The following is a 21,033-nucleotide window of genomic DNA, read 5'->3' on the forward strand; positions in this document are numbered from 1 at the left end:
AAAATTGCAGGCAGTTAGTATTACCGTTTAAATTCTAATTATCATGATAACCGTGTTTGATTATCGCACTTTTAGGGGAAAAAACGCCTATGTAAAGATAGGCTTTAATGTCAAATATTTGAGTATAGTTTTAATTGATTACAATTCTGATTTTATATACCTAATATTTGGAACCAATATTCACTTTTAAAGTCTTTGAAAAGATTCGTTAAGCATCTTTTTTGTTATTTATGCAATAAATTATATACGTTTTTCAAATCGGATTTTATATATATTTTTTTGTTTTCTGTCCTTTTGTGTTGATATAGTAGGTTAAAGTGAAAAAAAATAATAGGCTGATGATATAGATGAAGTTGTGCTGAAAAAAAAGATACCAAACATGGGTATAGTAAACATTTGTTTATATCGTATATAAAGGCAAAATCAAAAATACTGAAAAACAGCCAAAATAGGCTCAGACCACTAAGGATTAATATTTGAATGTTTCTGCCAAGAGAAGGTACTTTGTGCCAATTATTTTATTTATTTATTTATCTATTTATTTATTTCAAAATACAACTTGCTTAAATTATTTCAGCGTGTGTATCAGTACTTTTTGAACATTTTGAGCACGATTTCAACAATATTGCGATAATAATGATAACTGTGATAATTTTGGTCACAATAACCGTGATATGAAATTTTCATATCATTAAATCCCTAGTTGCGGTACTTATGGAGAACTCCCTCCCCGCTTCATTCACACAACCACCACCCCCCCACCCCCACCACCTCCGTGCCTCTGTGCCATAACTGGCGTAAACCGAAAGGGAAACAACGTGCTTTGACCATCCGACTCCTGGCTTTTATGCCTCTGTTGTAGCCAGAACCGAAACAGACCAAAAACAGTCACTGGCCCAATAAAAGGTTAACTTTACCAACTGGTGACTTTTGAACTGTAATAGACAAATGGTGGAAGTGCCGTGGTGGTGGCATTTTCACCACCATTACCACTTCTCACATCCTAGTCAATGTACTACAGGACAGTGGTTTAACCCTGTGTACAGTGCAATCAGTCAGGTCACAGTGCAAAACACCCCAGAAACATTACAACAATACAACACAGCCAAACACCAAACCAACATGTTACAAAATTATGAGTGACATAGTTGGTCACCACTAGTGAGAGATGGATTAATCATTGGGTTGATTAATCAGGCAGATTAACTGCCATTTTGATGTAACCGTACTGGATGAGCAGTTTTCTAGTGTTTGTTGCTGTGTATTTCACATGGCCTGTAAACAAATAAATGAATTCAGACACATCTCCAGTGCACCAGCATAGACTGTGGCAGACAGCCCTGTCACTGTGGCTGCCGTGGAAACGTTCCTCATTTTTTCATTTCAAGTAAGTGCACTGCAGGCGGAGCACAGAAATAGAACACTCACACAAACATAATAGTAATGAATAAATGCAGATTATAGCGGAGTTATTTTCTGTCATTTGGTGGTATATACAGTGTTATATACAGTCTATCAACCGTAAAAATTTTAAAAAACAAACAAAAAAACAAAAGCATCACACATAACAGTCGACCACAAGCCACCATCGACAGGTCACCACAGAGGACGGTGATGTTGAGTCGCAGGAATGTCAGATTAAATTGTTGGCATGTGTTGTAAATATTACAGGCACCTGTGCAAACACCAAGCAGTTATCAGCCTCATACTGCTAGTACACAGTCAGAAAGACACACACACACACATAATATTTAATTGGACCGCCTTTAGCTTTTATTACAACACTCACTCATTGTTGCATCATTTCCATCACACAGTGCTTATGTAGTGTCACAATAAATGCCACAATATTTATGTCAATCCATAGTTGTATTATTTTTAGTCTGGAATTGGTGATGACTGTAGAGATCATTGTGTAAGGACTTCTCCAACACATCCCATAGATTCTTAATAGGGTTCAGGTCTGATCCTGAAGACTCCTGATATTGTCATCTTGGAATATGCCAGTGTCATCAGCAAAGAAATAAATCCACTTAGATTCAGATCTGGTCACTGAGGATAATCAGGAAAAGGTTAAACTGCTTTTTTTTTTAACACCCACAGGGAAATTCAATCTGCATTTTACCCATTCTAATGCACCCAGCATTAGCATTAGCGATTAGCACTTAACACATTAAGAGCAATAAGCTGCCACTGATGGTGCTCAGGGACCAACTCCAAATCTGATCTTTGACCTCACCATTGGAATCAACCCCAGGGGCTTGTACCGTAGGCACTAGGCATGATGGGTAATCACTTCATCTGCTTCTCTGTACCTGGACTCATCCGACCATATGACCTTTATCAGGGTGCGATTTGTCAAAAAAACTTTCTTTTTTTTTTTTGTCAAAGCATGGGGTGGCAGTTATAGAAGTGGGGGTGTGGTCCATAACTAACGCAATGCTGGCGTTAAACAAAAGCAAAACTTTACATACTTTCAATGTTCAACTTCCTGGTTCTGTTTCTCTGTTATACAGCAGATCTTACACAAAATTTTCACAACTTCTAACATGTATCCACTGGACACACAAATGCTGGGCCCCATGAATTTGTCACATTTACCCCCCCTTTATCGTGCCCCAGTGCATGGGGACGTTCGTGAATTCTGAGACTGCCAACAGTTCGGTTCAGATGAACGTTAGTGCCAGTAATGTAGGATATAGGTGGAAGAAAACTGTCACAACCTGCCTGTTATTTCCATTGGTTGACTGTCCCCCCCCCCCCCCCCCCCCCCCGAGGATGAAATTCATTGAGCAGAAGTAGGGATGTCAAAACCAGAGAGGGGGCTGATCACCCCCACTAAGGTTATTATCGTTAACGAAAACTAACGAAATGATGAAAACTAGAATTGAAAAAACATTTTCATCAACTGAAATAAATAAAAACTATAATTAAAAGAAAAAAAACAATAACTGAAACTGTATTGTGTGCTTACAAAACTAACTAAAACGTATAAAAATTATGGATAAAATTCGCTACGTTTTCGTCTTTGTGAATGTCAGACTGATACGAAAACGATTTATTTCGCTCTAGCAATTTTAGTTCACGGCACTTCAGGGTCCGACACTGTTCGTCACTTGTCGTTTAGAGTCGTCTTCTCATTCCCACTCTACCTGGAAACATGGAGACTAAAGTTGGGAGAAATCAGCAGAGTCCTGTCTGGGATTTATTTGAATACGACGGCGAAGAAGATAAAAGATACAACAAAACTAAAACTAAGCATTTAGAAAAAAATGAAAACTAATAAAAACTAGCAAACCTGCTCTAAGAACGAATTAAAACTAACTGAATTAGAGAAAAATTGTCAAAACTAAATAAAACTAAACTATAATGACAAAATCCAAAACTATTATAACCTTGTCCCCCACCCACCCCAACAAATCACACCCTGACCTTTATGATGGTTCTGTAAGAAATGAGAAGCTCCTGGTTGCATCAGTCGGAGTTAAAGAACATATTGCAGGTGAAACTTATGAATCACTGTAGTCCTCATCCAATGGAAGGATCGGAAGGATTTGTTTAGTTAAATCCATGCGGCTGTGTAATATACAGGAGTATGCGTTGTAAATCATGTAAATGTCATATCCGGAATATGATCAGAGCTGGGATAAGCCTCATAACCGGGATACTCGTGCATATCTACTGATCTATTATTCAAATTCTACATGATCTCAGTTGTTGGAGAATGTAAAACTCTACATGTCCGTTGTGCAGTATGTAACCTGCCCTGACTCTTCTGTGTTTTGGTCCATAAACCCAGGCCTGCCTCTGTTACTAGTCTAACTGTTCTGTGGTTTATCGCCCTCCATGTTTGCTCACACTCTTTCTGCAGTGTAAACTCAGAGGATGAGGTGGCTGCATGTTTGCATGTCTGCTGTGTCGCTGTGAATAAAACAACAAACCACATTCGTACTATTCCTGTTACAGAGCTCACATCATTCCCACTGCTGCTAAAAAAAAATCGCGGTGCTGCAGATGGTAGATCATTTAAGGCTCTAGTAACAAAGCCTCATGGGGTATTGAACTGCCAGTGGATTTTGTCTAAACTCAGCAGCTCAATTTAAAATATTTTTAGGCTTCTGTGCTGATTTATTTAATAAAATTGGTTTGATTTGTTCCAGACTCAATCCCTCCCTGTTTCCTACTCATGGTCTTCCTATTTTTTCTGTTTTAGGTGGGTGATAAGGTGATGGTGCTGAACCGCTTCGGGCTGTGGCAGGAGGTGGCGGTGGTCCCAGCCAGCCACACCTTCCTCATCCCAGAAGGCATGAGCTTCGAGGAGGCAGCGGCGCTCCCTGTCAACTACATCACCGCCTACATGATGCTGTTTGACTTCGGCAACCTGAGGCCCAACCAGAGCGTCCTGGTCCACGCTGCTGCAGGTATGACATGCTGAAAAAAATATCACTTTGGGACTCACCAATTCAGTGCTGCAAACCATGAAAACCCTAAAAATATAATACTGTGCAGGCATGGAACAATATTCTGCTTATTGGTTCTGCAACGTCATTACATCATTTCTGTGTTTTGGTTCCGATGCCTCTAAAGCAGGGGTGTCAAACTCATTTTAGTTCAGGGTCCATATTCAGCTGAATTTGGTCTGCAGTGGGCCGGACCAGAAAAATAATAACATAATAACCTATAAATAATGACAATTCCAAATTTTTGTCTTTGTTTTAGTGTAAAAAAACAACATTAAATTATGAAAATACTTTTATAAACTATCCCAAAAAAAACCCCAAAAACAACAAAACCCTGAAAAAAATGAAATTTAAATTAAAAACGTCAGAAAATTTAGTGCAATTTTAACAATATCATTCCTCCACTTATCATTTCTACATGTGCATTATGGATCAGATCTACAAAGACACTAAACACTGAGGAACAGGCAGAAAAATTGTTAAAATTGTGCTGAATTTTCTTTAGACATTTCAGGTTGTTCATATTTGTTCAGGTTATTCACGTTTTAGTGTTACAGGATAGTTTGTAAATGTAAATATTTTCATAATTTAATGGAAACAAAGAACAAAAATTAAGTTGTTAATTGTAGAATTTTTTTGGCTTAATTCAAGATTTTTTTTTTACTTAATTGAAGATTTTTTTTGCTTAATTCAAGATTTTTTGCTAAATTTGAGAATATTTTTTGGCTTAATTGAATTTTTTTTTTTTTTTTTTTTTTTGCTTAATTCAAGATTTTTTCCTTAATTCAAGCTAAATTATTATTATTATTTTTTGCTTAATTCAATTCAAGACTATGGAATTTTTGCACTTGGCAAAAACACCCCAGGGGCCAAACTGGACCCTTTGGCGGGCCGCATTTGGCCCCTGGGCCGCATGTTTGACACCCTTGCTCTAAAGTGTGGTTGTATTTGACCAGTAAAGACGACACCAGGGTCATTTACAACAGTCGCAGAGCTTTCATTATAACACAGGTGTCAGACATGCGGCCTGGGGGCCAAAACCAGCCCGCCAAAGGTTCCAGTCCAGCCCGTGGGATGAATTTGCAAAGTGCAGAAGACATTAACAGTCAAGGGCATCAAACTCGAAAATAATAGCATAATGACCTAGAAATAATGACTCCAAATTTTCTTCTTGGCTTAATGTGAAAAAAATATGACATCATGCTTATAAATAACGGCAACACCAATTTTTTTCTCTTTGATTTACTGCAAAAAACATTAAATTCTGATATCCTTTAATAATAAAACATCAATAACCTGAACAAATATGAACAACCTGAAATGTCTAAAGACAAAAACAATATATTCTGCCTGTTTTGTGCCTTTGTGGATCGGATCTGTAGTGCACATGTATAAATCATAAGTTGAGGCATAATATTGATCAATTTTTTCTTATTTTTCTTCAGAAATTTCAGTTTTTTCAGGTTATTCACATGTTTTTTTGTTTGGATAGTTTGTAAAATGTACATGTTTTCATAATTTAATGTTATCTTTTGCATTTAAAAAATTTGGAGTTGTCTATATTTATAGGCTATTATGCTATTATTTTATTGGTGTGGCCCACTGAAGGTCAAATTGGGCAGAATGTGGCTCATGTAAGAAAATGAGTTTGACACCCCTGCATTATGACAAAGGGTTAAATACCTCAAACGTGCAAAAATATTTAACCTCAACATCCAGTTAACCCATAAAGACCCAAACATCCACTGATGGCCAAAACCATCTACTGATCTAATCTGTTTAATACCTGTTGATCCACTAATTCTATCAATACATGTAAATAATTGGTGTAAAATGCAGTTTGTCATCTTTTCATGGTCATCAGATATGACCCATTTGGACGTTCAGAGGCTCTGTAGTGACCATCATTTTCTGGAACATTGATTCATTGATTGTTAAAAGTCACTTTTTCTCCAGTTTTCTCTTTTTGATTTGATAACACTCAATTTTAATCTGAGCTTTTATGAACATTTACATGATCAGTAAATTAAATATAGGAAAAAAAAAAAACAGTTTTTCACCAAAAAAATGCAAAACACAGAAGATAATATTATAATAAATGGTGATAAATAACTTCAGAAAGGTTAAATATAGAGAAAAAAAAAAAAACAACATTTAGGAACTTTCACCAAAGTAGCACTGGGTCTTTATGGGTTAAACTGCACCAAGGTAACATATTTGATTGGCTGTTTAGTGAAGGAGGTGGCGACTTTGGAGGCGGAGCCTACAGCCAGGTGTCCTCTGTCACAGCCGCTAACATTAAACTCTTCTGGGTTCCATTAATACTGTTAATGTTAGCATCGTTTCACTGTGTCATCCTGCTTTTACTATTGTATATGAATAATTTCCATGTCCTAGAATTACATTTAGATGATGGTGAGGCTCAGAGGCTGCAGCAGGTAGATCCCACACTCCTTTTATCACACCTTTATGAGGTTTGGTCAAATCAAATGCAAAATGTTAGTGGATATTTGACATTACAGAGTTAATGCAAACTAAGGTATTTGTACTATAGTTTATTCTAATCTGATAAGAATCGATAGGGAGTTAAATCAATACGTTATATTGATAATACAACCAGAATCGCTACATTTTTATCAATTCCCATCCACACTTAATATAGATTTTATGATTTTGTGCAAGACTGATGAGAAAGGTGCAAGCCATGTTTTATATTTTAATAATAATCTTTAATGATAACAGGCTTTTTTTTTTTTTTTACATTGATGTACAAATACAAATAAAATGTAGTTTTTGATGGAAGTATATTTCCTACAATCAGCTACAAACGCGTGCCCCTGGACCAAACCATATCTTGACATAAAAAGGGGGAAGGCAAAGGGGATGAGCCCGACTGGATTTTATTCTTTTTTACCAAAAACAAAACAAAACTAATGCACAGAACCAATATTTTATTATTATTATTATTATTATTATTATTATTATTATTATTATTATTATTATTAATAATAATAATAATAATAATAATAATAATGGATTAGATTTATATAGCACTTTTCTATGAACGCATACTCAAAGCTCGTACAGAGGATCCATTATTAGTGCGTTATGTAGCAAAAATTCTTTTATGGTGAAAAGTCAATTATTTTTATATTATATTTTCTCTTCCCCAGTCAGTCATGGGTCCTTAGAATCACCCCTGATGACATGAGCAAAGAAACGTGACCAAATGTAGAAAAAAAAACCACAGCATTCATCAGAGGACACTTCAAACCTTGTCATTTATGTCAATCATAGTTCGGGGATGCATCACTTTTTATCAACGTTACTTATCTCAAGTGATGATTTGATTCATAATTAATTCTCAGCCTTAGACCAACAGTGTTTTGCTTCTTGCTGTTGTCGCTTTTAATAACTGTCAGTGAATTAATGTTGTAATCGTGCAACTAAAAACCACACATAAAGACAGAGGGATTTTAGTGGCCACTTCCAAATGACTTTTTCTCTGTATTTGTCTGACCTATCTTAAGTGATTTATCACTGCTTATTATTTTATCTGCATTTTTCAGTAAATAGCAGGTGTTTTCCGATCCTTACTTTACTGATTATGTATAGGTTGGGTGAAAAGTAACTAGGCATTGACCCTTTCATGCATGAATTATGAAAACCTTAATCAAGATTTTTTCCTGAGTGTTTTTATTCCTCTTTAGGCATGAAAAAAAAACAAAAAAACACACCAGTTGAATTTTTTTTTTTTAATGAACCTATTTTTCATGGAATTGCAAAAATATCCACTCAGTTGGACACCATGAGTTAAATTTTTGAAGCGAAGAAACATGTATTTACTAATATTCTGTGTGAAAACTATGAAATACATTTTTCTAATGCTGCTAATCTGATGTTTTGTCACATTTTAACATAGTCTAATATTAGTTACTGCTCACTTTATGGAGATAATACGTAAAAAGAAAAAACCTTTTTGTTAAAAAAAAAAAAAATGTTAATTACAGTCTAATAACAATAACAAGGAATTGACTTACACTCAAACATGTTACTGCAGATCAGGTTTATCAAGAACAGCAAAGTTACACCAATGGTACGTCCGCTTTATTGGCTGATATGGAACTAAAACAATAAAATCCATGAATATATAAGATAACAGCTTTGAATACCTGTCCACTGTAGTGACCACTATGCATGAAAGGGTTAAAAATTGGTAATCAAACCCCTGCCCTTTTATCGGACTTTTTGGCGTACCGTTAGAAGCTCTTCCTCTACAAAGGCCACAATTAAATAGTATAGCCTACTCCTCCCTTTTAGCATGGTGACTCATTCTTTTAAATAGGAAGAATGACAAACCCCCCTCCTTTGGCAGATGGATATGTGATGTCATGTTTTTCCTTAAAGTAAAAGATTAGATATACACTGAATGGATCAATGGGGATGTTTAATATGATATGGCATCCTTTTATTTCTTATGTAGAACAGCTGACAATGCACCTTGACTCTGGATAATGTGTGCTGTGTACAAAGTGATTGGGTAATTACATAGTGGGACCCTTTTAATTAATTTTTTTTTTTTTTTTTTTTTTTTGTGGTGTCTTATACCTCTGCTATATGTCTCAGTGTTTGTCTTACTTTTTGTATGTTTGAAAGACTTAATAAAAATACATTGATCAAAAGAAACTGGTAATAAAATCCATATTCCTATTACAAATTTATTGAAACAAATAATACATGTTCTTTATTACATGGGTAACTGAAAGTAAGTCTTCACATTTCAACATAAGCACTGGTGCAGTCAACCAGTTTCCTCAAATGGGCAGGGATGGAATCAACAACCTTCTGAAGGATGTCATCTGGGATATCATTGAGAACCTTCTGAAACCATGAATAAGAAATAAGAAAATAAGTAATCCCCATTAGTGTTGTCTGTTTAAAAAAATTTTTCGTCATGACTTCAGTGTTACTAAAAGTTCTATAAGCAATTTCTAATGCCTAGTTACTTTTCACCCACCCTGTAGATGTTCGTAAAATCTCAAAAAGCATTCAAAGTTTTTATCAGAACAGAGAAACCTGAGGAAAAAGTGACTGTTTCAGCAAAAATAAAAAAATATGATTTTTGTTTTTCTAACTTCTTGGGTTTTACTGGTGAATCGATGTCGCAGAAGATCATGATGTTGCTGAGAAGCTGAGAAACTGCATTTTACCTGAATTATTTACATGTATTGATAGGATTAGTGGTTGAAAAGTTATTATGCATTTTAGCTCAGTAGATGTTTTTGGTTGCCAGTGGCTGTGTAGGTCTTTGAGGGTTAAACTGTTTCATCTTGGGTTTTGTCAACCCAGCAGTTTATTTCTAGAGCTCATTTAAACACAGCATAAGCAGAACAAAGATCAAACGTAAAAATACAGACCAAAAACACAAATAGAAGCATATATAGTCACAGAAAAGATTATTAGACCACCCCTTGTTTTCTTCAATTTCTTGTTCATTTTAATGCCTGGTACAACTAAAGGTACATTTATTTGGACAAATATAATGATAACAACAAAAAAAGCTCATAAGAGTTTAATTTCAGAGCTGATATCTAGAAATTGTCCATGTTTTCTTGATAATAACCAAAATCACTTTGTCCTTACATCAATATCTATGGCATTGTGCTGACAAAAACAGTGCTTTTAGGCATTTCGTGTTTTCTTTTCTGTCTGTTTTAGTCGCATGATACACACAGGAGCTAGGACTTGATTGCATAACCAGTGTTTTGTTTTGTTTTTTTCACCTAAGTTTTTATTGAAATTTTACAAACACCTAATCAGCCAAAACAAAACAAAAAAAAGTGAACAAACAAACCTTGCTCGGGTACACTACATGACATTATATTCAGATTTATTCACTCCTTCCACCATTCCGACTTCTGTAATCAGTCCATTTATTCCATTTTTTGTCCATTTGTGCTTGTTTGTGAGTTGTTTTTTCCATTGTATATATTCTTTCTATAATTGTGATCCATTGGTCCTTTGTTAGTGGTTCTGTCTTTCCCCAGTTCCTTGTAATATCTTTTTTGCAAGCCACTAAAAGTACCTTAACCAAGTGTATGTCGTTTCCCACTACATTTCCATCACACAAGTTACACAAATACAGTTCCTCACAGCACATTGGAATCTCATACCCCATTATTTTTTGTAGCACTCCACACATCATCAGTTATTTTATCACATTTCCAAAAGACATGTGCATATTTAACCAGTGTTTTTGATGACTTTCGATGGTCTAATAATTTTTTCCGCAACTATATACATATTAGGGATGTAACGATATAAAAACTTCATATCACGGTTATTGTGACCAAAATTATCACGGTTATCATTATTATCGCAGTATTATTGAAACTGTGCTCAAAATGTTCAAAAACTACTTATATGGAATATTGCAAAAAAAAAAAAAACCCAAACAAACAAATAAAATAATTGGCACAATGTACTTTCTATTGGCAGAAACATTCAAATATTAACCCTTACTGGTCTGAGCCTATTTTGTCCGTTTTTCAGTCCTTTTGATTTTGCCTTTATATACTATATACACAAATGTTTACTACACCCATGTTTGGAATCTTTTTTTTCAGCACAACTTCATCTATATCATCTGTCTATTATTTTTTCACTTTAACCTACTATAAAAGCACAAAAGGACAAAAAACACAAAAATCCGATTTGAAAAATGTATAGAATTTTTAGCATAAATAACACAAAGATGTTTAACGAACCTTTTCAAAGACTTTAAAAGTGAATATTGGTTCCAAATATTAGGTATATACAATTAAAACTGTAATAAATTGAAACTATACTCAAATATTTGACATAAAGGCATATCTTTACATAGGTGTTTTTTCCCCTAAAAGTGCAGTAATCAAACACGGTTATCATGATAATTAGAATTTTAACGGTAATACCAACCATCTGCAATTTTATCGCGGTTTATCGTTATACCGGTAATCGTTACATCCCTAATACATACACACTGAACAAGTGTAGTTACAGTAGCGGCCACACAGATTAATTCAGCATTCACTGTTGCCTTTTGAGTTTGTCTTTAGAGAATGTTATGCAATTCTCTGCCAAGGCTCAACACAAAATAAAACCTTTGAATTATGGCATCGAGGAAATGATTGTGAATGTTTACAGTACCAGACCTCTTCCTTTCCCGCACCTCCTGTTTATGCATTTCTTTTTCTGTTTAAATTATAGCTGTTGGAGAGGTTCCCATTGTTGGTCTGTATGAGATATAGCTTGTCGATGTCTCTCTAGGACGGCGTTGTAACACTGTAGCACCTGCCACCTGGACTCTGAGGTCAAAGTTCAGGGTGAGTGGGAGGGAGATGGTGATGGGGACTGAGGGAGTAAAAGCACCTGGTTCAGGGTGTGATGAGAGCTTCGCTTTTGCAGTGTTTACACAGTCGGGCCAGCTGGAGAGAATGGAAGTGCATTAGCCAAAAGAAATTGTTCTCCCTCTTTTTTTTTTTTTTCCCCCTCTCGCTATCTGTTGGACTACATTTTTACAATACAGTTTTTCCTTTCATTCCCACTCTTACTGTACAGAGGGAACAGAAAGAGATCCCTGAACATTTGGGACAGTGTGTGGGCGTTGATAACACATAATGAAACCTGAGCCTGTTTCCTCTTTGGAGACAAAAAAAAAAAAAAATTACAGTGCGCCCTGGGAAGCTGCCAACGCAGGTGGATGTTTCCCCTGGTGTGAAATGAGTGAATCTGTACGATTATCATTAAGCTTTGCAGTTGTCCCTACGCAGCTGAATGACAGCTAACAGTCACATAGTTGTGGGATTGATGGTCGACAGAGGAATCCCAACTGTTTGTGCTCACTATATCATCCGGCTGATGTCACTCAACCCTGTTAAACACATACTACTGGAGGCTTTCAGCACATAGTATGTTCACTATAGAAGGAATGCTGTGGATGTGTGGTGTAAGACACTTTTCCCTTTTGGTTTCGTCGAGGCGGCGTCTCTGGTTTCTCAGGGCGGGCTGCCAGTCTTGGCTCGCCAGCTGTCCGGACATCAGGATTGTAAAAGCACATTACTGAAGCTATGACAAAAACATTTGCTTAGCAGTCTGGTTCTTTGCACTCCATTCTATTGGCCATGTGTAAATCATTATCATCCGCGCTCTACAGCCGTGCACTGGTCACAATTCAAAGCTGTTTAATGGCAGTAGGTGTCACTAGTGTGAACGTCGGTGTCTTCCTGCATCACAGGGCTGCATGGCTCCCACGGTGCTGGATACTGAGTGGGAGGTCCGACCCCTGAGTCTGTCATAGATGGTTCCTGATGTTCTGTGATTAGAGAGATCAAAGTTATCTGCTGTGACAGGACCAGAGAAGAAAGAGCGTGCATGTGTATCAGTGTGTGTGTATCAGTGTGTTTCCTTCAGCCTCATATCTTTCTAATACTGCAAAGGAAACTGCAGCCACAATTGCACATATTCATTTTCCTGTTAAAACTTATGTAACAACTAGTAGTACTTTATGAACACAAGCTGATCATGTTAAGAATCACCAATAGGTCGTTAAACTCTTTTCTCATCTAACTTTTTCTGTGCATTTTGCATTTTTCACTGAAAATCATGTATTTTCCTAAATTTAATTCACTGATAATATAGCTGTTTGTAAAAGCTCTGAGTGAGTTTAATGATTATTATATCAAAACAGAGAAAACTGAAGAAAAAGTGACTTTTTCAGCAAAATATATAATTAACTGAACATAAATCCACATGTCTACATCCACTGTCATTTGTCAAACTGCATGGGTTTTAGTGGTGAATCAGTGTTGCAGAAGATGACGTTTCTGTTGTTCACTATGGAGCCTCTGAACATCCAGATTCACTGTAAAAAAAATTACTGTAGAATTAACACCAAAAAGTTGTAAAATTGCCACTTAAAAAACCTGTAAGTGACAATACAATGCAGAGTTTATTTGAAAAGATTTTTGTGTTAACAATTGAATCCAATATAGCTGTAGTTTTTACAGGAAGAGCATGTGAACAAAACCAGATTTGTATGTAGAAATGATGTACTTCTATTATTTTTAGAAAATAAAACTGTAAATTCAAAAACAATGTGGTGCTGTTTAAATTGCAATACCATAATGTTGAAATAACGGCATATTTGCTTTTTATATATATAAAAAAGTTATAAAAAAGTAAACATTTAACAATGTAACATTTTAAATTTGTAAATTAATGGGTTAGTAGAGTTGGTGGAGCGGCTCGTCCAATAACCATAGGGTTAGTGGTTCGAATCCTGGTTCTGACTGTCCATATGTTAAAGTTTACATGGAAGACACTGAACCCTACATTGTTCCCAATTGGACCTGGTGGATTTGGAAAGTGCTTTGGACACCATGAGGGTGGAGAAAATGTGCTAAATAAGTGCAGACCATTTAAATCCAATGTTAAATCTACATGTTTGAAATGTTAAATCTACGTGTTTTTAAAATGTTAAATCTACATATTTGAAATGTTAAATCTACACGTTACTCCGTAAATATGTTTACAGTTGGATGTGTTTTTTACAGTATTGTTCTGGAAACCACAGCTGCCAGTTTTTTCCCGTAAAAACAACAGGATTTTTTTTACAGTGTGGATTATATCTGATGCTGCTAAAAAATTGCATTTTACTTTATTGATCAGATTAGTGGGTCAGAAGTTATTAAAGATTTTACATCAGTGGGTGCTTTTGGTTGCTGGCAGCAGTTTAGGACATAAAGGGCTAACAGTAATTCTTCTCAAGAGAAGTGTCACATTGGCCTTTTTAACATCGACTTTTCCTCTTTTAGTGCATTTTATGTTATCCATTTGCAGCATTTTATAAGAAACAAGGAAAGATGAAGCATTGCAGTAGTTTTTTCATTATTCTACCCTCATCTCTAATGCATCACTAAAATAAAGAATACCTCAATACCCTTCTTTCTGTTCGCTCTAGTACCTACCATCTACATGCCTCCAAGTGGTTGCTCTTGATTGTTCCCTTAGTTCTGATAGACTTTGGCAAAACGCCATTTTCCTACCATGCACCAAGGTCATGGAATAATCTTCAAAAAACTCTTAAACTACAAACATTCATCTCTATTAATAATTTTAAAAGTATCATAGAGAATGCAGTGAAGGAGGAATGTCGCTATTTTTCTCCAGAGGCCCTTATGATGGAATAGTGTTCCTCTTTTATTATTCATTGGGTGTCATGTATGTGTGTTATATAGTTTTGACTTTGTGTGGCTGCTACCTTGGCTAGATCTCCCTTGCAGAAGAGATTTCTAATCTCAATGGGACTTCCTGGTTAAATAAAGATAAATAAATGAATAAATAATGTGCCTTGTTGCACACTATTTGGGGATTACTGTAGACATTCAAACCAAGGTTCAAATAGTTTTGGATTTTTCATTATAGTTTAGTTTTATTTAGTTTGGACCTTTTTTTTTTCTCTAATTCAGTTAGTTTTAATTCATTTTTAGAGCAGGTTTTCTAGTTTTTATTAGTTTTCGTTATTTTCTAAATGCTTAGTTTTAGTTTAGTTTTAGTTTTTTAAAATATCTTTTCTTTTCTTCTCCGTCGTATTCAGATAAATCCCAGACAGGACTCTGCTGCTTTCTCCCAACTTTAGTCTCCATGTTTCCAGGTAGAGTGGGGACCAGAAGACGACTGGAAACCACAAGTGACGGACCATCAAGTGTCGTATGGGGCCAGCAGATAAAATTGCTAGAGCGAAATAAATCGATTTCGTATCAATCCGACAATGACAAAGACGAAAACTAAAGGACATTAAGCCGTAATTTTCACCCGTTTTAGTTAGGTTTGTAAGCACACAATACAGTTTCAGTTAGTTATCGTTTTTTTCTGTTAATTATAGTTTTTATGTATTTCAGTTAAAGAAAATGCTTTTACAATTCTAGTTTTCGTCATTTCGATAGTTTTTGTTAACAATAATAACCTTGATTCAAACGTCTGAATGGCGTCATTTCTTTCGCCGTAATATGTCACATGAAGATGCGGAACACCACTAGCATCGCTTTAATTAAAATTCCTCTTTTCAGTCAAATATTCTGAGGGCTTTCCAAGAAGTAGTAAATAAAATGACACCAAGAAACATATAATACTTGTTTTTATAATTAGATTTTGAAACAGTAATTAACATGTCATCCTTCAGCTCCAGTGAACACCCTGTTTAATCACATATGGTGTTATGTATGAGGTTAGGTGGCTTTAACTGAACCCCTTTTGACTGTCTCACACAAGGCTTTACCATTGTCTGAAATTACACATGAAGTTGTATTTCCACTAAACAGCTCTAATCTTAAGAGTCAGACGTGCCTGCACAACTCTGCATTCCTGTCAGATCAGTTTATGTTCTAGAAAGATAAAAAAGGTATGTGTTTGATTAACCAGGTCTATTTGCACTTTGGATAAGTGGCGGTACAGTAGCTCAGAATACAGGCAGTGGGTTTCAGATATAATTTTAGTAATGATGATTTAGAGCACAATGAGTTTTATTGGCAGCATAAATATCAATATCATCTTATCAATGCAACCACAGACTCTGTTTGAGGATCAATCACTTCTACTGTTATGGCAAAATCCATATTTAACCTGTTTATTCTCATGGCATATATATAATCAATACTCATTTAATCACTTTAGGAAAATAATAAGCCTCCTTTAAATTACTTTTAGATTACTCCAAAACCCCAGGCGCTTGTAATTAATTTAGATTAATGAATGATTGGACGTTATAATATTCATGTCATACCATCATCTCCAGCAGATACTGACGTTACTATCAACACAGACAGATTATCTCCCTGCTTTTTTGGCACTGGCATTAGTGAATTAATAAATAATAGCCTTGAATTTTCTACACATGCTGTGAGATGTGAAGTCAAATCAAGTCCATTTTATTTATCCTGCTCAAGATCACAAAATTGCCTCAAAATGCTTTAAAATATTTAAGAGTGTCTATTTTTAGACCCCCAGCTGGTGTAAGGAAGGGGAAATGAAGCACATAAAAATACAGAGTGCATAGTTTCCTCAGTCGTATAAAAACTGAAGTAACTCTAATAATGATAATATAAGTTTGGTTTGTGTTAAATATTTATGATGGAGAATTTGAATAACAGATCTATGAGGCAAATAAGTTGTCTAAAAATAAATATGCGACCATCTTCTTGCCTCCTTAACCCTTTACGCACTCAGAATTTCAACCTCAGTGTATTATTGGTAGTTATAACTGACTTTATTACTTTTGTCAATTTTTTTCATAATATTTTATTGTTATGTAGAAAATCAAGGTCAATGAAGTTACCATATTTGGTTCCTTACCCTTAAGTGGCAAAAAAAATACAAGAAGTAAATATTAAAAATACAAGAAAAGAGATGGACCTTACAGACCCTGTAGACCACATTAGACCTGAGATTGTTGCCTCACTGTCCTCACTGCAACTGTTGCTGTCACTGTCTTGTAATGCATGCGGAAGTGACCAAAAATAGTCACTTGCCCGATAAAGGATTAAAGCAATGCCACGTTAACACTTAAATAACTAGAACTATTTTAATGGTCATTTCCTAAAATTGTTTTAATTAGCATTTTTTAGTAAAATTCAGATGTTTCCTATATTTAATTTGCTGATGTTATAGAAGTTTGTAAAAGCGCAGAGTAAATCCAAGGGTTTTTACCGGTTAATCAGTTTGACTGAAGACGATGATGTTTCCACATTCACTACGGAGCCTTTGAACATCCTAAAAAGACACATCTGATGACGATGAATATCTACAAAACTGCATTTTACTTGAAATATTTCGATGGATTGATAGGATTAGGGGTTGAAAAGTTCTTAAAAATTTTAGATGAGGACATACTTTTGGTCACCGGTGGTTGTTTAGATTTATGAGGTTTAAAATAGGTTTTGTTGGTAAATTCATGTTGCAGAAGATGATGATGTTTCCATGTTCACTGGAGAGCCTCTACATCTCAGAAAAAAAGATGAGAGACTGCATTTTACCCGAATTACTTACATGTATTGAGCAGATAAGAGGTTCAAAACGTATTACATCCATACATTACATTACAGAGACTCTTCTATTTCAGATCAGAAGGTGGTTTTGGTCACCAGTGGCTGTTCAGGTCTTTCAGGATTAAATAATCGTGCATCAGCGCTGCATTTAACCCATAGAGACCGAGTGCTACTTTTTTGGTAGTTCTCAAATTATTTTTTTCTTTATATTTAACATTTTTTAAGTGATTTGGCACCATGTATTATGAAATAATCCTCTGTATTGTGCATTTTTCCAGTAAAAATCTGGTATTTTCCGATATTTAACGTACTGATTATAGATGTTCATAGAAGCTCAGATTAAATTTGAGGATTATTATACCAAAAAACAGAGAAAACTGAAGAAAAAGTGACTTTTTTAGTACAATATATCATTAACTGGACATAAAACAAGTGTCTTCGATGGCTGATGTTTCCATCTCCATGGGTTTTACTGGTGAATCAATGTTGTAGAACAGGGGTGTCAAACTCCTTTTCTTCCGGGGGTCACATTCAGACCAATTTAATCTGAAGTGGGCCAGACCAGTAAAATAATAGCATGATGGCCAATAAATAATGACAACTCCAAATTGTTTTAGTGCAAAAAATAACATTCGATTATACCAATATTTACGTTTACAAACTATCCAAACAAAAAAGATGTGAATAACCTAAAAAAAAAAAAGAAATTTGTTAAGAAATATAAGTATAATTTTATCAATATTATGCCTCGATTTATCATTTATACACATGCATTACAGATCAGATCTACAAAGACACAAAACTTTTAATAACAGGCAGAGTATTGTTAAAATTGCACTTAATTTTCTTTAAAAATCTCAGGTTGTTCATATTTGTTCAGGTTATTCACATTTTATTGTTAAAGGATAGTTTGTTGATGTAAATATTTTCATAATTTAATGTTTTTTGCACTAAATCAAAGAGAAAAAAAATGGTGTTGTCATTATTTATAGGTTATTATGATATTATTTTTTAGTTTGATGCCCTAACTTGCGCTTTGCAAATTCATCCCATGGGCCGGATTGGAACCTTTGGCGGGCCGGTTTTGGCCCCCGGGCCGCATGTTTGACACCTGTGTTGTAGAAGATGACAGTGTTTCCACGGTAACTACGGAGCCTCTGAATGTCCAAATGGTTCATATCTGATAACCATGAAAAGATGACAAACTGTATTTTACACCAATTATTTACATGTATTGATAGAATTAGTGGATCAACAGGTATTAGACATTTTAGATCAGCAGATGGTTTTGCTTGCCAGTGGATGTGTGGGTGTTTAAGGGTTAAAAGACATTTCTGCGATGCTGAATTGAACTTTATGACGAATGTCAGATGACCAGTGAATGCCGGACTATCTGTCAGTCCCTCCTCTGAGTGTGTGTTAAGTAAACTCTGGTGAATAGTCCTCAGCTGCTTCTCTCGTGGGTTCGCTCCTGTCCTCTTTTCCCAAACAATAGCTTGTTGTATTTCCTCCCATCGTGCCTCTCTCCTCCACCGCACCGCACATCTGCATCCTCCCCTCTCCTCCCCCTCCTCCGGCCCTCCATAACCTCCTCTTCGCTGCGTGACCCCATCATATCCGTGCTCGAGCGCTCGTCATCGGGGAACCGTGCGCACGTTTTCCCTTTTGTTTTCCCTCGAGGGCATGGGCGGGGGGATGTTTCGGCGACATTTGGATGTATCTCGTGAGGCATCCGTCGTGCCCGGCCAACAGCCTTTCCTTTGACCTCTCCCTGAACTGGTCCTTATGTTTATGAACCCTGGCCGGCCACCCCGTCACCACACCCACACTGCACATTCCTGCATACATATGGGGCTTTGGTACTTCCAATGATGACGTTCACCTCTGTTTTATTTATGAGCTCTCCAGTGACTCCAGATAAATGACAAGTGCGTTGAGTCAAGTGCATTTTGTTGCGTATGGGAAGCATAAATTAAATTTCATGGCGCTGAATTGGCAAATTAATCTGATGATTTTGCTTTAGGGCCTCAATGTGTAAAGACTTTGTGACATTTTGACACCAGCGCTGCCTCAACTTTGGTTTATATCCAAGTGGAGCTCCTCATTGTAAGGTGCTTGGTCTGACAAAAGCATATGTTATCTATCATCTCCTCTCATAAAGTTCCACTGGAGTCTGTTTGACTTTAGTATGTTACATCCCACAAATCTTCGATGCTGTTTAATAAAACTTTTATTTTCCACTCCCGACATGTCCAGGGTACATCTGCAGCTGCTGCTTGCCAAAGTGTCTGTTTATCATACGAAGTTACAGGCTAAACTGTCAATTAAATGGAAATACTTTATGTGAGACATTGTCGGCATCTGCCACAGCCCATGGGGTTAAGTCTTTCTTAAGTGAAATCTGAATATTTTTTGCCACTGGTTCTGGAAGTAATTTCTCCTGTTGTAAATTCCTGTTTGAAAACTTTCTTTTAATGATATCCTCAAGGTTCCGTTATGCCAGGTCAGGATTCTGCTGTAAAATTAAGAGTAGGCCATTACAGGTTTAGCTTCAAACCATGGCTTCAAAGTATTTCTGTAAAATATCTCTGAATTTTACAGTGGAGTCACTAACATATTCAGGATAAAAATGCCCTTAAAGTGAACTCTGTGCTCTGATTTATACATTATACACTTGAGATTCATGTAAAATAGAAGAATAGTGAAAATTCTCAAAACAATCTTCATGGTCATGATGAGGAAGGTTATTATTGTTATTAATTATATAAGGAGAAGGGGTGGGAGTTTATAAATTGTACTTCTTCTCACTCCTTTTTGAATATGTAATATATGTCTTATGTTTAAGTGTTTTGTTTATTTATTTTCTTCTGTTTGACATTCATGTTCGAAATAAATACATCAATCAATCAATCAATCAGTCATAAGATAAGCTAAGACAAGATAAGACAAGAGAAGACAAAACAAGATAAGACAAGATATGACAAGATAAGATAAGATAAGATAAGATAAAGCAAGATAAGATGAGACATGACAAGACAAGATAAGACAAGACAAGACACACTTTATTGATTGCCCAAGGGGGATATTCAAATGTACAAAAGCACAAGACAACATGCAAATACAATAGAAAAATAAAAAAGATCATATATATATATATATATATATATATATAAAAATGTGTTGAAAGTCTTCACTTGGATAGTATATTATTATCAAAATATGATAAACTGCATCTTTATGTCCGCATATAAGATTGCAGGTTTGTGTGCTGTGTAATTGTTCCGCCTTACAGAAAGTTTTCCATCGTCTACTGAAACTTCGCTGACTTAAATAACCTCCCACTCAACGGTAACCAAACCCCACAACTGGCCAAGTCTGACAGGAGAGGTGATCGTCTTAAACATATTCCAGAATCTGCACAAAGTGTATTGTTGTCAGAGTTATTCTATAAATGCTTACAGCTACAGAAACTGAAACAGGTGGCTGGATCT

At 35.7% G+C, this 21,033-nt stretch overlaps 1 protein-coding gene across 1 annotated transcript in view; it reads left to right on the forward strand.

Annotated features, from left to right (window-relative positions):
* The window catches only part of vat1 (vesicle amine transport 1), a 70,609-nt gene that overhangs the window by 12,174 nt on the left and 37,402 nt on the right, over positions 1-21,033 (forward strand). Inside the window, exon 2 of the mRNA XM_030141556.1 lies at positions 4,214-4,421. Within this exon, the coding sequence (XP_029997416.1) occupies positions 4,214-4,421 (208 nt within the window). The remainder of the gene's footprint in view (positions 1-4,213; positions 4,422-21,033) is intronic.

This window comes from Sphaeramia orbicularis, chromosome 8 (genome assembly GCF_902148855.1).
Source record: "Sphaeramia orbicularis chromosome 8, fSphaOr1.1, whole genome shotgun sequence".
Lineage (NCBI taxonomy): Eukaryota > Metazoa > Chordata > Actinopteri > Kurtiformes > Apogonidae > Sphaeramia > Sphaeramia orbicularis.